General features: G+C 36.6%; 3 protein-coding genes, 2 long non-coding RNA genes and 1 other non-coding gene across 12 annotated transcripts; 2 read left to right on the top strand and 4 right to left on the bottom strand.

Moving 5' to 3' along the window:
- Positions 1-1559: 1559 nt before the first annotated feature.
- LOC105693921 (protein lingerer) lies at positions 1560-12213 on the bottom strand. 7 transcript variants are annotated; one of them, XM_012414178.4, is made up of 14 exons: positions 12089-12213; positions 10598-10799; positions 9981-10347; positions 9613-9876; positions 9302-9495; positions 8897-9169; positions 8476-8793; positions 7867-8307; positions 7263-7695; positions 6949-7151; positions 5773-5982; positions 5439-5561; positions 5022-5297; positions 1560-4937 (listed from the first exon to the last, which is right to left on the bottom strand). In XM_012414178.4, exons 2-14 carry the CDS (start codon positions 10730-10732, stop codon positions 4686-4688), a joined length of 3489 nt encoding a protein of 1162 aa, XP_012269601.2. In that variant the 5' UTR covers positions 10733-10799; positions 12089-12213; the 3' UTR covers positions 1560-4685. The 7 variants fall into 7 exon arrangements, with proteins under 7 accessions (XP_012269601.2, XP_012269603.2, XP_025601978.2 ...); XM_012414180.3 differs by having other exon boundaries at positions 12011-12119; XM_025746193.2 differs by lacking the exon at positions 12089-12213 and having other exon boundaries at positions 10598-10817.
- Positions 12214-12662: 449 nt separating this feature from the next.
- LOC105693888 (probable 28S ribosomal protein S16, mitochondrial) lies at positions 12663-13423 on the top strand. The gene is made up of 2 exons (XM_020856877.3): positions 12663-12881; positions 13049-13423. Exons 1-2 carry the CDS (start codon positions 12756-12758, stop codon positions 13340-13342), a joined length of 420 nt encoding a protein of 139 aa, XP_020712536.2. The 5' UTR covers positions 12663-12755; the 3' UTR covers positions 13343-13423.
- A 285-nt stretch (positions 13424-13708) lies between these two features.
- LOC125500144 lies at positions 13709-16729 on the bottom strand. The gene is made up of 2 exons (XR_007277353.1): positions 16608-16729; positions 13709-14512 (listed from the first exon to the last, which is right to left on the bottom strand). It is a non-coding gene; the product is annotated as an uncharacterized LOC125500144 (long non-coding RNA).
- Trnai-uau lies at positions 13812-13903 on the bottom strand. The gene is given in 2 exon segments: positions 13812-13847; positions 13866-13903. It is a non-coding gene; the product is annotated as a tRNA-Ile (tRNA).
- On the top strand, positions 16708-22456 carry LOC105693934 (juvenile hormone esterase-like). Its single transcript, XM_012414201.3, has 8 exons — positions 16708-16892; positions 17184-17889; positions 17967-18104; positions 19990-20559; positions 20648-20831; positions 20909-21178; positions 21510-21651; positions 21742-22456. Exons 2-8 carry the CDS (start codon positions 17620-17622, stop codon positions 21890-21892), a joined length of 1725 nt encoding a protein of 574 aa, XP_012269624.2. The 5' UTR covers positions 16708-16892; positions 17184-17619; the 3' UTR covers positions 21893-22456.
- On the bottom strand, positions 22023-22978 carry LOC125500143. Its single transcript, XR_007277352.1, has 2 exons — positions 22720-22978; positions 22023-22643 (listed from the first exon to the last, which is right to left on the bottom strand). It is a non-coding gene; the product is annotated as an uncharacterized LOC125500143 (long non-coding RNA).
- Positions 22979-22994: the final 16 nt, after the last annotated feature.

Genomic DNA, 22994 nt, shown 5'->3' on the forward strand with positions numbered 1-22994 from the left:
ACTCGAGATCAAAATTAGAACTCTGGTAATATGTAAAAGCCGTAGTTTGTTTCCTGAAATAAAACACGTTTCGCTATTATGAAAATGCGTTGAACACCAATCCTACAACGATTTCAGTACAACGCAGAGGAGAAGAAAAATCTTACAACTTATAATCCTCTTGATTCGTGATTTAGACCCACGTTACGTTGTAGAAAATGATGTAATAACTTGGGGGTTGGTTTATATTACGCAATGACCAAAATTTCGTCCATAATTTATCGTTCCACCCCCTCGAGTAAGATGCTTACCCGAGGACTTTTCAAATCCGATTAATGTCCTAACTGATAAACCCTCACCAGCATGAATCAAAAGAAATAACAATAAAGAATTCATCGGATATCATACAACAGCGTTATGTGACTCGTCCAATTTGTGAAAAGTACATTTTTTTCAAACAATAAGAAAGTTACAAATGATCGACAATGTTATTCCTTACAATTAGACCGGACTTGTACTAGACTGGGAAGTGAGTGGAGGTGGAAGTAGGGATGTAACAACGGCAGAGTAGATCCGTTCTGATCCTGAATTGGAAGGGGCTGTCGGACGGTATAATAATATAATAATATACTGGGTCAGGGATCTTAGCTCTGCTCGAGGGACATAGCCGCAAGGCATCCCCATCCCTCCTTATACCGACCTTAACGTCGATCCTTAACAGACCGGATTTATTTACACGTTCTGTCTTGGAGCATAAAAATCGGTCCAACTATTCCGCACAATTTTCTAATGAAGAAGAAAAAGCAGAGATAATAAATTCATTAATGCGTGGTAAAGGAAAATCTCACGTTACGCACCCCTACAACTTTCCAAGATATAAACTTAAATCGTAGTACCTATGTTGCACGTACATTAATTACACTATTTCCAGAAAGTAATTTCATCCAAGAAATACCCACAAGATTTCGTTACGAAATAATGAAGTGAAGTAACTCCATCGGTTTCATAGTCAGCGGCACACGAGTTAGAATAATCTTCAAACATCGGCCCACTGGATGCATAAATGACAATCTACTATTTAAAATTATAATTATTTAAGTTATCGTCATTCGTCATATACCCATTTATATTTAGGTCGACAAGTTAGTATGCAAGGTATATTATACCTATTATCAACAGCGAATGTTAATATATTCGAAAATCCCTACGGCGAGTTGTCGTATAATATGAAAAATTTCTAATTGTAAGATATCCTGAGTACACCATAATCGCACATTGTAGTACATCACTCAAATACATAATGATTGCACTACATTGGATTCAAACAATTTAGATTTTAAGATACTAGTTATTATACATACATGTATACGTAGGTAGAAACCCTATTGGTACTCTTAATTAGTAACCACATAAAAAAATATTTTATTTATGCGTTCGCGTATGTTGAGTTGCCTATCAGCGGGGTGTTAACGATTTACAAAATGAATCTATCTTTTGCGATATAACAAAAATCAGTATATCGAAATGCAAAATGATGACGAAAAATGAAAAATTAAATAAAATATTTATCAGGTATATGGTAGTTTTAATACATTTATTCTTAGATATCCATATTTATACACAGTAGTAGCTATTATTAATAATAATATGTAGTTAGCAGTAGTGGCGCAATGCATTTTGCATTTTCGATCATATTCAGTTTAATATTTGACAAAAATACAAAAATTATCAAGGTATAATAATTATTATGAGAACGAACGCTTTTTTCTTCTTTTTTTCATATTATTACTCATCTGTCTACTTCATCTTAATCGTTTGTTTGTTTTCTCTCTCTTTTTCATTTATTGGTTTTTCTCCCCTTGCCCTATTTTTGCTTTTTATTTTCATTTTTCCTTCATACATTACATTTAATATACTCCGTCCTAAGATCATTCATATTTATATGTGACGAATGCGAATAAACTAAAATATCCTAAAATCAAATGAGAACATGTGTCTGTCTTCTCTCGAGTACATTTAGTACATAAGAAGTGTTTAGTTTCCGATGAATTCTCTCACACTTTTTCATTTTTTACTCTCTCGTTTTCCCTCTCGCGCTAAATACCTCTCTCTTCCTCTCTATCTTTCTCTCTTCCTCTAAAACTACGTATGATGTTTGTAATTTCTTTCTTTTTTCATGTAGGTATAAGTGTAGGCATGTTGCGTTACGTGGACTTGTGTATGTAATCACTAAGGAAAAGTTACTCACAATGATTTTCTATTACTTTTTCTGCAATAATTCAATTATAATGAAACTAATTTCATTTCCAAACTGTTCATAAAGAGGATCTGCGTAGACAGCTTGAAAACATTTCTGAGTTATTTCTCGTTATAGAATATAAATGAGGAAAAAATTCTCAACATCCCGATTTCTGCATTTTATAGCACCCTATAGATTTTCAGTCTATTACTAGAATCACCAACATTATTTCATAAATCTATGTTGCGCTGTTTTGTGACACAGGATGATATTTAGTACATTCAAAAATCATGCAGCTAATTTCTAATATCAAATTGAAGTTTTGCAACTTCGATTCATGTTCGAAAAGTGAAAAATAATATTGTAGGGTACAACCGGAAGGAAAATTCAGTAAAGTAATGTATATCAGTAAAGACGAATACGACAGGATCTTGTCAAACAACGAAATCTCGGATCCTGATTTTTCGTGACTTCGTTATAGCATTTTGGAATTACAATTCTCTAAATGTTTTTATGTTTGTTTCACTTGTTGCTTTTACCCTCATTTATGCATACCGTCGAATTCAAATTCTGCAAGCAATGTCTTCGATCGAGTTGTAAAACGCGCTCCTATGGTAAATTGGTGATGAAGCGATTAACTTACGGATTTGGGATCAAAAACAATAAACAAATCAGCTCTGCAATGTAACTACATAACGTGGATACTAACCGAAAGAAAATGGAAGTTTGGGACAAAAAAAAAAAGATAATAGGAATATTTATTCAGTTAAATATGTAAATTAAGTATAAAGAAATCTGTCGTGTCGGCAAAATAAACGTTCACATTCTCCCTGCTATTCGTCTGTTCTAATCTCCATGATTGAAAACACGCAATCGTAATCTATAAGAACATTACCTTATGCCATTTTTTCCGAGACCATTTATAGCTACTGCATTTTGGAGCACTTCGACCGATATTTCTCATCAGCCAACCGATGTTATCTATAACTCGTCAAGCCCGAAGAACTGACGATACTCAGTAGCATCAAGTCATGACAAATGTACATGAGAAAATTGTGATAACAGTGATAATTTTACATTCAATGAATAGGATATACCAAATGATTGATAATTAAAATAAAAACTAACTACTATAAAAGAAAATTGTCAAAGGCGAATAAATGTGTTAGACGAAAATGATGTTAGTGACATTTGCCAACCAATTGTATGTGATGAGTTGGATAATTAGCCAATTCCTTGCTCGCCGGTTGCTCAAAAAGACAAGTCAACTTTTAATACAGTATACTGCGTTCGTCAGTTCTAATATTTTTGTATTATCACCTTTGGCTTTAAACGCAAGACATTGCCAATTGCACTAATTTACGACATCGCCATTTTTTTATTTTAATGTATTAATTTTTTTTTTTTCACCATTTTGTCGAGAGCGATTTAAAATCTACTGAATTAAACCCACGTTAAATATGATAATCTGTGATTTTGCAGTATTTTCAGCAAATATCTGCTTATGCCGGGATGCGCTTTGCCAAAACTTCAACAAGTCAAAAGAACCTTTTAACCTTGGCATCTAAGGCCTTGTTGGAGTTTCGTTCTTACGAAACCCTGAATGGAAGAACTAAACAATTGCCTAACGCTATACCATTAACATTGTGAGTTTCAGTTTTCAGTTGTTAGAAAACTATGTTTTTTACTCTCTTTTTCTCTTCCTCTCCTCCTCACTCAACCTCTAGTAGGTTTTACAGACAGGGACTTCATAGTATTTATACAGCTTATCTTATAAAATTGTATATATTTCAAGTTCACTCGAAAGAAATAGAAGCAAGATTTACTTTATTTACTTACTATCGGAAAGTATACTTATGTATCATATTATTTGATGAAAAAATGTGTGTTAATGTGAAAATTTGTATACATTTAAATGAATCTTTCCTAAATATCGACATGAAAAGCTCAGATCATAGAAAATAAGCTGTGATTCAATGGCTTTACCTTGACTTGGTTGTTTAGTACTTAATTAGAAATGTGACATTTCTATTTTAGTGAAACAACATGTGTGTATTTAACAGATGTACGAATTTTAATTCTTCACTAAGTTTTATATGTATAATGTGTATGAGCGTACCTGGAATTTTCAAACACAGGTTCTTGATTTTAGGACGTTTCATAGCCTACAGCACTTGATATATTTATACATCTTACTTCGTAATTATGTATAAAAAAATTCGTCTATAAATTAATTCTCACTAAGACAAATCGAATTGTCTAATTCTTCCATTCCTTGGAAAGTTCCCAATCTAGGTATCAATTAGTTTGGTTATTCAAATCGTCTTATGTCCAGTTTGAATCGTCTATATCTGTATATAAAATCTGGTCTAAATCTGTGTTCATGTAGATTGTTAAAGCTTGTCTAAATCTGTGTCGACGTGAATTCTTGATTCTTTTTCTAGAACTGTATTTGTTGTGATTAGGGTTAGTTACCGCCAGCCCAGTAGCTTGGACTGTATCCTCCTGGCTTAGCTTGAGCCTTGTTTTGGGAACTTGCGTTAGAACGCTGTCCTGTGCTGCTTCCGCTGTCTTGATGCAATGGCGGATGTAACTGATGAGGAATTGTCGGTATGAACAAATGTGGAGTACCATAACCACCTGGCAATCCTGCACTCTGACTTCCAGCTAAACCAAATGGAGGGGGAGTCGCCGAATGGAACGTCTGCTTATCGTATGACTAGAAAAAAAATAATCCCGTTCCAAAAATCTCCTGATTCACCAGGTTTGCTTTTTTACGCCAACCTATTGAATCTCAACTTACATTGACTTTGCTAAGTGCGACGTGAGACTTGCCGTACATGGTTGCACCGATATCAGCGGCAGAAGATCCTCCAGAGTTTGTATTGCCGGTGGATGTTCCAGTCTTACCAGCTTGCGTACCAGTGTAACCACTGCTAGCTCCTTTATATTCGCCGGCTGGACCTGCACTTGCTAAAGCATCGTAGCTAGCGCCACCACCATATCCGGAACCATAACTTCCTGGTTTTGCGCTGTAAGCGCCACTATTACTCCCAGCATTTCCAGCTGCGGCAATCTGCTATAATCAAGCAGAGTCGCATGTCAATAATGTAAAATACAAACTAGATACGCTGTTAAAACTTGAAAATAAGAAGTTGAGCTCTATTTACAAAAACCTAAAATATTATTAGAGAATTATAGATGAACTGAAATCACTCACTGGGTAGATAGCCGGCGTTCCATACTGAAAACTTCCAGGCATCATGCCACCACTATATGCAAAATATGCATAACCAGGTGGTAAAGTTGGGTTCATCATTGGTTGCTGATGCTGCGTAGAAGTCTAGAAATACAAATTCTTCAATGTATTTCCATCATAGTGCAGCTTAAATATAGTGGCCATGCCAATCACAATAACTAGATCTTCTATAACGAAAGGTAATTCATGTTTTCTTGAAGAGAATTTATTCGTATTTTTTTTCTCTTCCCAGAAATATTTTAGGAAATATTGAGATCTTGACATCCGATTAAACAGAAGAAAAAACGGAACTGACCTGTTGAGACATGGTTGAGGGAACTGGCGACGCGTTGCTATCGTTTCTGGCAAACCTGGTATCGCTAATACTGGTATAGGCCCCTTGCACACCCTGAACACCCTGGACACCTTGGACACCGGTTAAAGCATCCCCACGTCCTCCTCCGAGACTTGTTGCTGGCCCAGTTGTCTGATAGCCCAAAGCCGCGTCATAGTAACCAGTAGTGGGCTGCACGTTAGTCAGGGAGGCCAAACACAAAACTACATGCATACACTGTGTACTCCAGATACGAGGAGACTAACTAAATCTAGGGTTTATGCGGGCTGAAACATGATTGACAAATGGCCAGCCGTCTCTCTAGCAGTAGTTCGGCTCTACAACGGATGAATACTACTAAATGAGCCATGCCAAGATGTTGCTAAATAAATGGATTCTGAAGATTGGCATTGCATTCCTAAATGCGGTTTTCAGAAAATTTTATGATCACTGATTAAAAATCATAATTATGGTTCTAAATAAGGCCCATAATAATCATCACCAGACAGCAATAATAAACACAACATATTGGGATCAATGCTGCTAATAAATATACGTATGATATCACTTTCTGGAATTATTGGAGAAGCATAGCCCAAAAACCAAATTTATGGTGCTACAATAACTCAAATCAGGTAGATGTTTCGAAAAATAATGTTCAGCAACTACCAAGCACTAACTGAAAATAGTAACCATTATCATTCTGCAATAATTTATCGGAAAAAACCTTAGGCTCTATATGATTTCAAATATAGCTGTGATTCCCAATGAAATGCATCAAATAATAAAATTGTTACATCAAGCTGCAAAATAGTTCTCCTCTCAACTGCAAAGACTATTAATCTCTGCGTTTCAACTTGAGTCTAAAGATGTAAGATTATATTGACCAAATACATGAAATATCTAATGATTATTCAAATACCAAGTTATATGAAGGTTTTAGTACTTTAACAACTCAAATTAACATCGATATACCATCGACTCTATTCAATTGGAGAAAATTAGTTCGTCGATATTGAATTCAATATTCGTAATTGCATATACGATGAGGAAAATATCGGAAGATTCTATACTATAATAAAGCTATACTATGGATCTATAATAAAAGAGCTTTCCTATGAGCTATAGGAGAAATAATAAAGTGGAGTTCAAACTGACCATATGTGGTATTCTTTGCTGCATAAGTTGCAAGTCTTCATAGCTGTACATAGGCTGTTGAAACGCGTATGGAACACCTTGACCCATGATATATTGATGGCTAAGAATCGGCGTCATACTTCCAGCCGCACCACCACCAGTCATACTGCCAGCTCCACTGCCACTGCCAGTCACTACTCCACTTGACGTGCTCTTTGGTACAGCTATAAGAAATTCAAGTTCGATAATTAATTATCTACAATCAACACTACATTTTTTGAAAAGAATAAAATATACGACGATAACGTAGCATAAAAAATGTTATTGAACTATACCGTTTGAACTGGTTGCTTTAGCCTGTGAACTATTGGCTGAAGTCGTGGATAGACCCAAAGCTGGCGCACTTGTCGTAGCTGACGAATTGCTAGACGTCGTAGCACTGCCGTCATATTGCGAGTCTTTATTAGATCCACTATTCAATTTATGATTATGAGTCCCCGTCTGTGGTTGACTACCATAACTGCTATACGCACTAGCATAAGCTGATTGCGCTGCACTCTGATAGCCGCTCGTTGCTTGAGTAATTGGGGAGGTAAAATTAGCTCCTGAAGGCTGATAGGCCTGAGGGGTGGATTGGAATGAAGAGGATCCTTGGTATCCAGTTGCTTGGTAACCCGAGTTACTATTAGCTGCAGTATTGGTTGCTACAGATTGTGCCTGGTACTGCGATGTAGTAACTGGTACATACCCGCTTGCAGGTTGATAGACCTGAAAATTAAAAATTTCAAAATGTTGGGAACCCAGGTCTAGATCAAGTTTGTCATTTTGAAAGATAAGTATCAACGGTAGCGATTAGGGAGTGTCAAGTACACAGCAATAAGCACTCTCATTATAAGCTGCAAACTAGCAAATAATGTATTCTAGTATCAATATAGTTACCTGATTAGTCGTGTTTTGGTTATAGGTTGACGCTGCGGATGCAACTGCAGCTGGGGAAGCTTGATTGAAATTGGAGGCATTGTTTTGGGAGTAAGAGGATGACGTGTTGTAACCAGAGACCTGGGTGACCGTTGGCGTAGCCGAGTAACTGTTACTGTTGCTAGCAGATTGTGCGGGGAATGACGACTGGGTGGATTGCGTACTGGTTGAGTATGCGTTGTAGCTATTTGGTGTTGCATTGGATGGCTGGTAAGCTGTCTTCTGAGTTTGATAGGTAACGGCTGTTCCATATCCAGGCGTGTTCCCTGGAGAAACCTGGGAGGAGAAGTCCTGCTTGGTAATATCCAGAGAAGAAGCACTATTGCCACTACGAGCGACAAAACCGCTTTGCGAACTTAGAGAGTGGGCACTAGACACTGGCAAGCTATCATTGCTTGATAACTGAAATCAGGGATAGGGAAACGAGGTTACAACTGACACAGGGAGGTTATCAAAGCAGCAATTCTTCTCCTTTATTGGAAAGCATGCACGAGACATTTAGGGTAACTTGGTTAATAGGAAAAACGTACATAAAAAAAATTTAAAAAACGAATGTTTGCAATTACTTACCATTTGCGACGTAGCGTTGTACTGATTAGAATTTGTTTGGCTGGTTTCAATATCCAGAGTGTTAGAAGCGTTGGTAGGGTTGTTGACATTGGCCAGTGGAGTAACATCAATGCCAGGTGCAGTCGAGTTGGCAGAGTTGTACTTTTCAGTCGCAGAACCATCCAGAGATCCACCATCAGGACCAAACTCCAAAGCACCAAACTGAACGTCTAGAAAGCCGATTCCGCTGTTGACAGCATCACCAGGCATCTCGACTGCGCTTGATGGAATCTTTGAAGGAGGTGGTACTCGAGGTCTCTGCTTTGGTTGCCTCTGAGGCTGTAGGACCATACAAAAGATTTATGTACACATGTTGAACAATGCTCTTCTGAACACTCTGCTACATATTCATTGTATCAGATCTTTATTGCAATGATCTTACCTGATTGCTCATTGTAGACGAGAAAGAACCTTGGTTAGCAGCTTTCAGGCTTTCGCTCGTCTGCTGCGTCAGTTGAGTGAAATATTGACTCTGAGCAGCAGTGAGAACACCTCCAGAAGGAGCATGAGGTTGCTGTGGTAACTGCATTGTTGGCATGTTTAATACCAACTGAGATTGCTGCTGCTGTTGCGAAACCAGTGATTGCTGTTGCTGCTGCTGCTGCAATTGTTGTTGATGCTGCTGCATGGGAGTTTCCGACAACTTGGGCAACTCCTGAAAATAAAATTTAACGATTCAGTTCTGATCACAAAAAAAGTGGTCTTTCAATTATCAATATTCTTATCTCCAAAATATTATACATGATGTCAGCTTTGATCAGAGACAAAGAATCAGTATTTTACTCACATCTGGTTGCAACGGAGACAGTTTAACAGATTGAGCCAACTGAAGACCTTGAATTTCCTGATGCTTTGAATCTTCTACTCCAGGCGCAGATTCGGACAGACCACCACTAGGAGTAAACACTTTTGTGTCTGCTAGCGATCCAGTGTATTCTTCCGGATCCCAATCTTCTGTAGGTTCCATGTGATTCCAGGCATCTTGGGAAACAAGATATAATAGTTGATAATTGTGTCACATGGGATCTATACTCCTTTTCAACTGTGAATACCAAGAAACTAGTATAAGTCTTTTAATTGATTTAAATATCTCCTTACCCATCTTAGGTTCCTGAGCAGTTTGTTGCTGTTCTTCACTTCCTGTCCAAGTATCAATTGGCCGACTAAAGCTATGCCCCGAAGCTCCTGAGCCTGAATCTCCTCGGTTAGCAAAAGTACGGGGTCCAAGACCTCTGCCTCCACCTCTACCACCGCGGCCTGACCTACCGGGACCACCCCTTCCACGTCTGTTACCACTGTAACCACCTTCTCGGCCACTCTCTTCCATATTTCGTTCATTCTCTTTGTTTTCTCGCCCACGCCCTAAGCCAAATAAAAGTATTACATGAATCAACAGTGCAGATTTCAACTTGACCACAAAAAATTATTGGTGTAAACCTATTAAAAGAAGGAAACAAGACACTCACAGCCTCGATTATCATGATTGGCTCCACGTCCTCGCAAACGCGGAGGTCCTCCACCCCGCTGATTACGTCTCTCTTCCCAATCACCGCCGTCGTCCGTACCCCCAGATTGATCAGCATTTTGTTTTGCACCTCCAGGTTGACGGGTCTTCTTCTTTTTCACCTCCCACTCTTGCATCACACCCTCGAGCAGAGTGTTGACCGCACGATCTAAATCATGGTCAGCATCGTGGAGAGCTAGCACCACCTCATCCTCGGAACGACGGGTCAGATCCATCACCTGTCTTATGCGTTCCTTTAGTGCTGGATCTTCACCACCACCCATCCGAGTGTCAATGATTTGTGCATGTCGCATCTGGTCCATATTAGGCTAAAATTATATAGATACAACAGATTTTACAATCAGAAATTGACAATTGTAAAACAAATTCCAAAAAAATATCTTTCGTCAAAAGAATTTCAAGACTATGAATTAATGAAAATATCTGTCATTTTTCCTGTACAATGTGATAATATTACAGGAAATAAGCAATATGGTTGGGAAAAGCTGTGTGGTATTATGTCATTTCCTGATTGGGATGAGGAAAGACATGCTCTAATGAAAATCAAGGCAAATTTACCTGTGCTTTGTCGTGTTTGGCTGTGTCTGTGGACTTGGAGTGATGATGGTCAGACTTGCTGTGTTGCTGTGATGACTTGTTTTTGTTAGCACCTCTCCCACCGGAGGGCACCGACGATTTGTTGCTTGAACTCATTGTCAACTAAAACCTCGCTCACCTATGTCACTCACCTATCACACTATGTACAGTCACTATTTACAATCTGTAAAAAATAATCATTGGATCTGAGTTGGAAATTCAGAAGAAATGAAGTCCATAATTAGTACATTGACACTTTATGAGAAAGGAGTGAAATTCAATGATAAAATAATTTTCTAAATACAGTTTAAATAATTGAAGTGAAAATCGCTGCTGTATCCCAGAAGTGAAACAATTTGTGGAAGTAATATTATTTTGTGTCCCTATTCAATTGACTACAGAGAATTGTTTACAAACATCGATATTATCTGGACACGATTATTGGAAGAAAAATTCTCATGTTTTACTAGAACAGTGTAATACCTGATACCATTGATGATACATTGGTAATATAATCTTGATGACGTTGACACAAGTGTATCGAAAAACAATAAACATTTGGCAGAACACCCTACCACAATTCAAGAAATCGAACAATTGCATGCAACACATAGCTAGGCATAATAGAATCATGAACATATTATATTGGTACAATTTGGAGAACCTAATGGGCAAACTCTTGAATACAATCTGGATAAGTAACGTAGTCCAACGTGACTTTTTTCTAATTAAAAATCAACTAATGCGAGACTAAATCTATGTAGGCATCGAAGCGAAATTCAACAGGCCATGTCGAGAGAAGACAAGTTATCATTGACGAACTGCAGAACCGAATAGAATGGATAAAAGAATGGCATTATTTTACAGGTAAAAATGACTATCCATGGGAATAACAAGCTGGTGAGTTGGCCAGGAGGCACAATGTATGCATCTTGCAACGTGTAATGGGTAAGCCTCCGTGATCAGTTAAGACATGAAGAATGTCAAGAATATGAAATGGGAAGCCACCAGCGATAAGAATATTCTGAGAAAATTGTAAGCGAAAAATGAGATTTTTGACGTGTGGCAACGCTGGGCGATCCTTGGACGCACACAAAAGAAACTTGGTTGATTCATTGTTGTTGAGCCGGGAATCGGCATTAATAGTTAAAAAATCAGAAGTTATCGTGCAAAAAATAATTTTGGGCACATCGGTTGAGATCTGGACAACGAAACGATGGAAAAAAGTAATGATTTTGGCCAGCCATGTGGACGAGAGACGCCATTTCCCAGACAAGGCTTGTCAACCATCATCGCTCGACCATCAATACCTGAGGACCTAATCCAAGAATCGTTAAAAAAAACTCACAAATAATGGTGTGAAATACACAACTTTCACGTCTACAGATTCCCTACCTTTCTCCGAACACAAATTGTTTTAATTCTGGGCCGCGGCGGGCGAATATCACCAAAAAACAACGATTTTTACCGTACCTGGTTAGTGCGCTCAAAACGCAGCTCGGTCACGTGACCCCAGGCTCCCCCCTTCAAAGCTCATCAACCCCCGGCGACGCCACACATCGATGCGCGCGCCACTCGTTTTGCCAATTTCATTGTTTTATTACAAAAAGCCGCACGAATTAAATACAGTTTTATTCAAATATTTCTACCCTTACATACATTCACGATTTTTTCTCCAGGGAATTTTTTCAGTAGATATTTTGAGGGCAGTCAATAATAACTTCATCTGTCATACTTCGATCGAAATCTTAAATTGAAAATAATTTTACTTACGGCCCCTTTCTAAATTTTTGGCGGCTACGCTGCTTAAAATAAATTCATACATTCTTGTGGATTTCAAATAACTTGACACAAAAGTTTGATGCATTCATAGATACGTTCATAGGTACATAGATTTTCACACTATGACGTCCCTACAAAGCTGATTATAGTGCTAAAATTTTGATTCTTCTCTTAAAAATTACGTAATTATGAAGAGATTGGCAACATTAGAATTTAGATCAAATTCGATATATCGATTATGCAATTTTGTTTAGCTTGAACGAGGTGTCTTAAGCTTCGGAACTTGACCGTCAAACATAACCTAGTCCCGGTCGGTGTTGAAATTAGTGGATCGGATCGATCATTATCAGTAACCAAAATGCCGAAAATGCCATGGCATCCCGCTTCAGGGACCGGGAGATCCTGTGAGACAGCTAAAAAAATCATCAGATTTGCCCGTTACGGTTGCACAAACAGACCGTTCTTTCACATTGTCGTTATGGAGGTGAGAAACAAATTGTTATAGGTTAGTTTCACAAGATTTGTGTTTTTATTTTACCCCCCATCACGTTATCACTCAACAAATCATCCCATTTCAAATCGATTTCTTGGTCAAATTAGATGAAAGACTTTTTATTTGGTTTTGCAATAATTTTGATCTATTTTTTGCAGAGAATGAAAGAACAACGTCAAGCTCCAATTGAACAATTAGGCACATTTGATCCAATGGCTAATTCCCACAACGAGAAATTGGTTTCACTGAATTTTGAAAGGATTCAATTCTGGATTGCCAAAGGAGCATCTATTTCAACTCCTGTTGCTGAATTGATTGGGCTTTGTGGGTTTTTCCCAATACATCCAAGATCCTACATGACTGCTTGGAGAAACAGACAAGCAGCAGAAGCTGCTGCTAATGCAGCTGCAGCAGAAACACACCAAGAAGCAGCGGCATCCGAGTCTAAATAGATTAATATTTAATCTTATTTTATAAATATTACCAATTGTAGATAGTACAAAACATGCGATTAAAAGTTATGATTATTCTTACACGTATTGTCTTGAGTTATTGTAGTCCCAATTCTAATACGAAATTTGTTCACAAAAAATTTTTCCCCAAACTATTAAAAATGTCAAAATTATGACGACTTCTCAGAAATAACCGGCGCAACGATGCAGGATGAATAAACTTCTGTCAACATCAGTTAAAAAATGATAACTTTCTAATTGTCGTTCCTTTTCATCCTCACACCTTGAAGCTTTGTATCTCGGCGAATATTCCGCCTATGCTTTTGTGCTTATCATCTAGTATTACCGTCCATCGAATTACATTTGTTTTTAATATTATTTCACCCTTATTCTCTTGAATAAATACATGTTGTTATTGATTGCTATGTTCTTTGAATTAAGCAGGAGGATAGAAAGGATTAAAAAATAATTCCCCAGGTGAGGCTCGAACTCACAACCCCGGCATTGCTCACGAACACTGTCTTATAAGTACCGTGCGCTAACCAATTGCGCCACTGGGGATTGTACGAGGTGATGATTTATCGAATAATATCAACTACGGATTGTTATTAATTACTAAATATAAATAATGCTTCTTCTATAATGTGGATATCAGTTCGCAAAATATCATCAAGACATCACATATAATTGCTATGGGCAAGTGGCTTGATAAAACTTGCCACATTCCATATGATGTATAAAATCGGTCAGACACTTCAAAAAAATGGGAGTTGACTTGTCAGTATGATATCGGAGGATTTAATTTATCGAATATTAGGATACGGCTTTATCTGTACTATGGATTTTATGTAGGAACAGATCGCCTATTCTAAATGAATTTCAAGTAGATTGCCGGAAATCAAATATGACTAATTGTTAGGAGTCGTCATTAATTTATGTTATGACTATAATTGGATTGTGCTGCTGAATTTCTCGATGCGTGATCGAAGTAACGTATCGCGTTTTATAATACGAGCATAGAAAATTAAGTAGTTAATTTCGTAAACATCATAGCCCGCCCTCGATAAGATTTAACGCTGCAGCGCAGCAAAGGCAAATATACAGAACTGGCGTATCGCGTTTTGAGGTCCATGTAGCTGAAGGTCGCCCTTGTGGAAAATCGTATAACGTCTGGTAACAAAAATAATAATTATTATAATGATAATAATTTTAATAATAATACAAATATGAAATAGTTCCATGTGTAAAATACTCTAAAAAACCGCTTCGAACTCCAAACAAGGGCAAAACCGCACTCTGCATAGAGAAACATCTCATAGGTATATGATACTAACACCCATACGCGAATACGTAATTACACAAGAATCTTAACAATTATATCCAAGCCTAGGCCCGGGCTGTCATTTGCTGTCCCCTAACTTGATAATAATTTATTTTGAAATGAATTAAAGTCTACCATAAGAGACACCTTATAGGTCACGATATCTTCTTGATTCAAATATCTTTTGATTTATTGTTGACGTGGTATGAACTTATATTTTGTTGAAAGAGGTAAAACTGTACCCAAAAGATTTTAATGGACAGTAATCTATTCATAACAAAAGTACTTAGGGGTAAGAGTAGAGATATATTTCGTATTCTTCGAAACCATCTTATCGGCACTGTACATCAGAATAGACAGTCGATATTCAGAACACACTTTCATTCGATGACAAATTAATGTGAAGTCATGCGGCAGAGTAGTATCTCTATAAAGACACAAGATTATGCCATCAGAAACAAAAAGGTGAAAAACTGAGGTCAAGAATTAGGTACGTTCACGATCAGCTGCAGGAACCATGCAGCTCAAGACGATATGCAGATGATACTGGCAAATTACCTAATACTCAAACTCGACGCCCTATTCCCTCTCGCAGTTTAGTGAATCAAGCTTCCAGTTCTATTTGCGTTATATATAAATCTACAAAACCAAACCGCGCGTGTGATTAGTATATAATATTACATATGTATATGTACAGGAATTACATATATCGTAACCGTTAAGTAAATCTTCATATATGGTATAAAAATATGTAAAACGAATGTACTTGTTACAACAATGGAAATATGTGAAGAAAAAACCAGAGTGATTCAATCAGAATGATCAATTTATACAACTAACGCGCTATACACAAATACTTTCTCAATCATCATCGTGATACGGAATTATGATATGACGTCTATTTTTCGGTGTCATTTGAAGAATGAAAGTCATTTTGTATAGCTGCAATCATTATCGGTGATCATCGATAAATTGGGAAGACAATAATTATTATTATTTTTTGTTTGACCAATATCGATTTCCAAATAGGAATATTACTATACTTCAACATTCTGTGCTTACAAAAGGGAACTAGAAAATTTTATTTCCATATCATAAAAATTTGGATGAAAAAGAGCGTTGTCTTTCCATAATATGTGGCATTGAAATCTCCAAAGATGGATTTTGTCCTCGCCATAGATTCGGAAACGTGTAAATACAACTGTGAAGTGCTAAGTGCAGCTGAAACATACAACATATTGTATTGTAAATACTGTGGCTTTTTTCTATATCCTCTAGAGCCGAATACTATCCTACAGCTTATGCACCTATATTAATCACACTCATTACTCACATATATAGGTACGTAGAAATTCTGTGTTCCTGTAGAAAACAACATTATTCTCATTGTCAGTCATACTTGAACTTCGAATCTCATATTGATATAAAACATTAATATGACATATCGAATCCGTGTTTAAAATATTTCTTACGTGTGTGCATACGTCAAACATCATTATTCATAAATGATCTTTGACTTTATGTCAGACATGATGAATTTCCCAGAAAAAAATCATACTTAGGTATTGAAAAGCACGTGCGCTGTGTTCAGGCACCTGATTCACGTGATGAAAAATTGGAAGGAAACGAGAGAAATAAAATTAATTAAAAATTAATTATAAATGTCCAACTGTTCGTCCAATGTTTGCTCGGTAAAAAAAAAAAACGATACAGTAATTATCTCGAATCTGTACAGTAGGAGCGTGCCGATAATTGGCTATGTAGACAAAAATGTAAAAATTATATGGAATAAATGACACGTTGGAGACAGAGAAAAAATTTTCAAACTTGCAATTTCAATATGAGTATTCAGGAGGGATCAATGTTTTTTTAATCAATTGACGTCACTTATAATTGCCTGCAATTATGCAGAAAAAATGCAAATATCTTCGTGCAGAACTTGACCTTAGATTCCGGGGGAAGGAAGCGGAAGATCTGTTGGCCGGATCTCAGACAGAACGAAGTTCTCAAGCTTATTTCGTTTAGTCCTTAAGAGTCTTTGCAACCGAACAGAGGCTACAGCTGTCGTATGATGACTGTCGACAGTTCGTTCACGTGGTTTCGGAGTTGCCGAGCTACAGGCTAAGCCGCGAAAAAAAATATTTGAATTTTTCGTCCCGTGATTCAAATAAAAGATAAAAATAAAGTGAAATTTTTGTTGTTATATTGCATTGTATAATAAATCGGAAGGTATTACGGTCGAACGTTAAAATTTGTCTCATTATTTACTATGGTTAATTCAATGGATCGCAGTATTTTTTTCTAAACGGCATATAATAAGTGCAGGCTGGTTATTTGCTTCGAAAGCAGAATTAAATTTGGAAGAGGAAATGAAAAATTGTAAATCATATTTGCGAAGTTATTATTGAAAAGATATATATATATATATATATATATATATATATATATATATACGTTAAGTGTATTGTGAACATAATTTATTAAATAATTTATTTATTTATTTGTTTGTTCTTGATGCAGCAACGAACAATTCACGTAAATTTCGTGAATTAGGTACGGTGAGTGAATAAGGTACATCGATGTTGAACGTCGTTATTGATTGAGCACGTTTTGAACGTCTCGATTTTGAATAAAAACTTTACTACGAATGATTTTTGTTCGTGAATATTTACTAATCATTGAATATAACAGATGCCACGAGTCGAGCGACTTATAAAAATGAAATAACATCGAAGAAAATAAATAAATAAAATAAACCAACGTACCTGATAAGTAAATGAAGAAGCTATAAATGAAAGTTGACTGTACCCGAGTAGAGTAAGATTCAGGAAAATTAGAAGAAATAAAAAACAAGTAGAGATTAAAACATCGGTGAATATTTGACGTCTGATGATAATAAAGTAGACCGATTACTATTAACAGTATAACTTTAAAGTGAAAAGAAAATTATCCGAAAATGATTGGTGGTATGTGGAGAGAATTTTTGTTGCTCTCCCTCTTCGTGTTTGTTGGAGGTCTTCAAATAAATTCGAATCAATTTGTACCTGAACTTTCTTATTACAACGAAAATTTTGTACTGGATGAAAATGTGCAAGAATTTCCGGTCATAAGATTGTCTTTAGGATATATCAGAGGTCGGTGGCTGACCTCTTCCAGAGGCAGAAGATACGCGGCTTATAAAGGAGTACCTTATGCTCAACCACCGGTTGGGCATCTTCGTTTTGAGGTGAATTTTTGCCGATAACATGGAGGGTTGTTTGAAATCCGTAAATCTAAAATATCTGTTTTTTTTTCGTTTCTTAGCCACCGCAGAATAAAAAACCATGGAATGGTGTAAGAAATGCTTTGAATCACGGAGCTCAATGTCCTCAGCTACTATTTGTACTAAACACATACGTTGGTGACGAAGACTGTCTTTATATGAATCTTTATATCCCACAGGTAAGAAAAATATTTTTTATCAAAACCGATGTATTTTCTTCTTATTGAAAAAAAAGAGATACCTATTTATAACAATAAAGTTTTCTCACAATTCGCCCACGTAACGAATTATAAACTATCGAGGAAAAAGACGCAAATAATTTTTATTTTGTTTGTTTAATTTTTTTTATCTTTCTTTGGATCCATCTTCAAAACATCAATGACGATTTTTTATTGGCCGCATATTATTTCATACCAAGGTCATAGGAAGTGTCATAAAAAAGTATATACTTCCGCGATTCGGATATTTGAATAATTGTGCAAGAAATACGTCGAACGCGACGTTCATAATTCGATGAGTAGTAATAACCAATGATAACGTAAAAATAAGATGAATAAATCGTAAAAATCGGGCATCGGTCATCTCGTGAATTGAGATCCTTGACATTCAAAGGCAAGTATTTCACCATCGTGAGGATATCTAATGGTGATCGTAAGAAAAAAAATACGTTGATACATATATGTATAGGTATAATCGCGCTACTGTTTCTGAGCTGGCCACTATTTACCAATAACAATAGTTTATTGATGTACAAATAATTGCCGTTCAATATTTGCATGCAGTCATAAAATATCTATGTTCAGTAGAAAAGCATAGGACGCCGTTGTGTAAACATTATCGTAATTCGAAATTAACGGTTGTTTCGTTTGTTCAGTTGTATAAGAAGATACAACTAATATACGACACATTTGTTCACATTTACTTTTGTTAGATGAAATAGATTAGATTTGAATGAATTTAAGACGAAACTCTTGACCTCGCTCGAACGTCGAAGGTGATTTTGTTTGAAACGTAGAATTTATCTGAATTCCAGAAAGATATAGATCTTTAATCACAGAAATTATCAGTTAATTAACTTTCATTTCACGCACGGTAGTTTTATCACTATTACACGTTAAATGAATAACGAAATCCGGTTGAAAATTCGATTTTAATATTTGTCGAAATCTTATTTTCGATTAGGCTATTAATAGATTATCACCTACAATATTTACGTCATTATATTCATTCACACGTATTGCAGTAGGTATAACATGTGGTGCCATTTTATCAACGCGTGTAGAATGTTAATTCAGCGTAAATACAAACGTAAAAAATGATCATAAATTATAATTAAGGCGACTAGAAAGAAAGAAACACAGAAAATGATCTAAGAAATTTTCGAACGAATGGTTATAAAATTTGTTAACGCACAAGTATAATTCAATGATGCAACGAACCATAAAATTATATATCAGCTAAAAACATTGGACAAAGACGATATATCAAGGTATCGTATTGTTTCTCCTTCAGGAATGACTTTGAAGGGTCGCGTATGAAGGTACGGATACCAATTTTCACGTGTAAGGTACCTGTAAGTCTATAAATTTTCAGTCTATTAACTCCGATATATGATGCAATTAATTATATTGCTCTGGAATAGCTAACTCATAATTAGCACTTCGCGAACGGAAAAACATGTTCAAAGGTTAATGATATGCAGAAATTAATTTCCCCTCCGCGGTAACAGCATCGTAGTACCTATGGTAGTACGAAACATGATCATTTAATAGATGTGGCGAAAAATCGGGACATAAAATGCAAGACACACTTGGTTATAATAATTACGCAACATTCAAAATTATCATAAAAATAACAGAATCGTATGTTCATACATAAATGTCAATGTCATTACCACCTGGTATTCGGCTCTGGGAATTAAGACGTAATCCATCAAATTTATAGTTCGGTTTTTTTTCATTTGTTCTTCACCCGTGCTTGAGAGAAGTATACTGTAATCACCTATGCTCCTGAAGTGAAAATTATCCTTGTCAATTATGAAATAATGTGATTTTAATTTTATAGCCAGACAGAGGACTTGAACCGAGAAATTCCGGTGACAAATTACTCCCAGTGATCGTCTTCATTCACGGGGGTGCTTGGACTCTCGGCGCAGGTGATATGGACGATTATTTGTACGGGCCAGACAGATTCATGGATGAGGATGTGATTTTGATAACAATCAACTACCGTCTCGGTGCGCTAGGATTCCTCTACTTGGAAAATACAGTTTCCGGTAACATGGGATTGAAAGATCAAGCAATGGCATTGAAACTGATAAAAGCCAACGCAAGATCGTTTGGTGGGGATCCAAATCGAATTACACTCATGGGAGAAAGCGCAGGTGGGGCCTCAGCCGAGTATCACACAATGAATCCAGAATCCAGACAATTAATATCTGGGGTCATTGCTCAGAGTGGAACGGCATTGTCGGCATGGGCGTGGACCAGACCCGACGTCCTAGCTACAAGGACACGAAGACTCGCAAGAATCTTAAGGTGTCCCTTATACAAAGTCAGTCCCGGTCATATCATCGATTGTCTAAAAAAGGCGAGTCCTAGAGACATTATTAAGTACCAGTTTCTGACGGATTGGGTAAGTCTATTTTCTACAATCCACGCGATTAAAATTGACAAGTTTTCAGGAAGCATGACTTCATCCTCACCTGTCCTCTGTTTTTTAGTCGCCTCTGCAAATTCCAATCGGTGTGTCCTTCTCGCCGACTGCTGAACCCAGAGGATCTGAAAATGCGTTTCTTGTAGAATGCCCGAGGGAAGCGCTTTCCCGGCTCAAATACACGCGTCAAGCTATCCCCTATTTAACAGGATACAATACAATGGAAGGTCAACTTTTCACAAAAATAGCGGGTAAAAAACTTGCATCTGAGATAAGAGTTCAATTAATTGCAAAAGTTACCATTTTTTTAATCATTCTTTTCCTCCAGTCGGCTTGTTGGATTCTGTGTTGCAGGCAACCACGAGAGCTAAATTGGGTCTTCCTAGAGAGGGTAAAAGTGTCATGGAATTGAGATTGAAGCCTTACGTTCGACAGCCGACCCCAGCCATCGTCGACAGCATCCTTGGCGATTATCAATTTAAAGCACCAATATTAGATGCGTCACGTTTTCACTCTCGAGCAGGATCGAACGTCTTTCTTTACCATTTTTCATTCACCGGAAGGAACAACTTTGTTAAATTATTCTACGACAGCCACGGTACGCCAAATATCAGGAGCCACAATTTTTATTCTTCGAATATTTTTTTTTGGTTCTCATAATGGTTTTTGAAACAACCCACGCGTGGCAATGGAACAGTTACAAGCATGGGAGTACGATAAATCAAATATCTATAATTTATCGTAATAAAACCGTCGCGAATTAACTTTATACAAATTACGTCATGGCATACCAATGAAAGTATGAGACAACAGATTCGAGGTTCAGGTATTAAAATCGGGAGTGAAAAAAAAAGTATAATCGCTTTTAGATCATAAATCTTCGTTAGCTCGAAGCCATTTTGAATTAACTGATAATATCCGATGTTTAGCGCCAACGCACATGGATGAGCTGACGTATCTATTTGAAGGACGAGGATTCTTCGGAGGACTTCCAAGACTAGAAGAGGCGTCACCGGAAGCTGCGGTTTCCGAGCGATTATTACAGATGTGGACTAATTTTGCTAAAACTGGGTAAGTGGCACAGTTAGTATCTCATACGAATAGCAGAAGAATATTTCTGTATGCAACGTAATGATTGATCAAAAGAACTGATGATTCCAGAAATCCAACACCAGTGAATAATACAAACTCCGATATCTATTGGCCACCAGATCCTTCGAAAATCCTTAATATCGGCGAAGAATTGACGATAAGTAATTCACCACTTGAAACTGGTTGGAGCGGTTTTCTCGACAAGCAATGCTTTCTGTAGACCTTGAGTTTATTTGAAAATCCTTATAAAAGTAAACCATGTACGCTGCTTGAGAGATGTTTGTTTATTTATTCATTTTTAAAATGATCTTATGCAGCGTATAGGCATAGGTATAGGTATATAGTATAAGGTATACTTGTATACTTATTCAGGCATACCTATTGTGTATGTAGATTTTAGTGAGATGAAATGCGAGTTACGCGATATTTATGGAACGATACTCAAATTATATTTTCAAATCTTTATGCTCAATGCTTATCGCAGTATATCCTACGTATGGAAAATATACTGCAGCAAAAGTAACACACGTGAAATGTTGTACAAAATCGATAGACTTCGGCAGTCAATATTTTAAATTGTAAAGCTACATAATTGATTATAAATCATTTATTTTTAATTAATTATAATATTTAAAACAATAATTGATATTTCATGTAAGTAATGTAGATATTTGTTATTCAGCTGCAATTTTACGCACACTTTTAAATAGGATACGTACAACTTATGACGATGCCAAATTTATTATAATGTAAAGGAAATCCTTAATAAATCTTCTTCATATGATGATGAGAGATTTCTTTGAAAAATCACCAATCCTTATATAATATTACTCCTCGGTTTAATTACCTATATTGCCGTAATGCCAATAGCGACTCGTAACTCCAAGTCCAGAGGCTGCAGAGTCCAGCCACGGATTAATTGGCAATTTATAATATTACTAGACGGGGCTAGTGACCGAGCAACTGTGAACCTTGAAATTGAATAAATGAGAAGTGCTTCCTACACTTCGCGAAATTATTGAATTAATTATGACCAACGATATATACCGATCCCGTCCGGTGCTCTCTTAATGTACTTAGCGCGAGACTCGACGAGTCTCTTGATATGGTGACTGAACGACCCTCTCATCGTAAATCTAAAATAATCTTTGGCAATAATTCGTAACGGCACGTTAAATAAATTCCAATGGAACAAAAAAATTCAAGCGAAAAAGCTATCGCTATTTATGCAAATTAATATTTCAACGGTTCATGTATATGCAAATAAGTATATCCTCATCAAAAACTTGATCCTGTTTGCCAACGATATATTTATACTACAA

The sequence above is a fragment of the Athalia rosae genome, chromosome 3 (genome assembly GCF_917208135.1).
Source record: "Athalia rosae chromosome 3, iyAthRosa1.1, whole genome shotgun sequence".
Lineage (NCBI taxonomy): Eukaryota > Metazoa > Arthropoda > Insecta > Hymenoptera > Athaliidae > Athalia > Athalia rosae.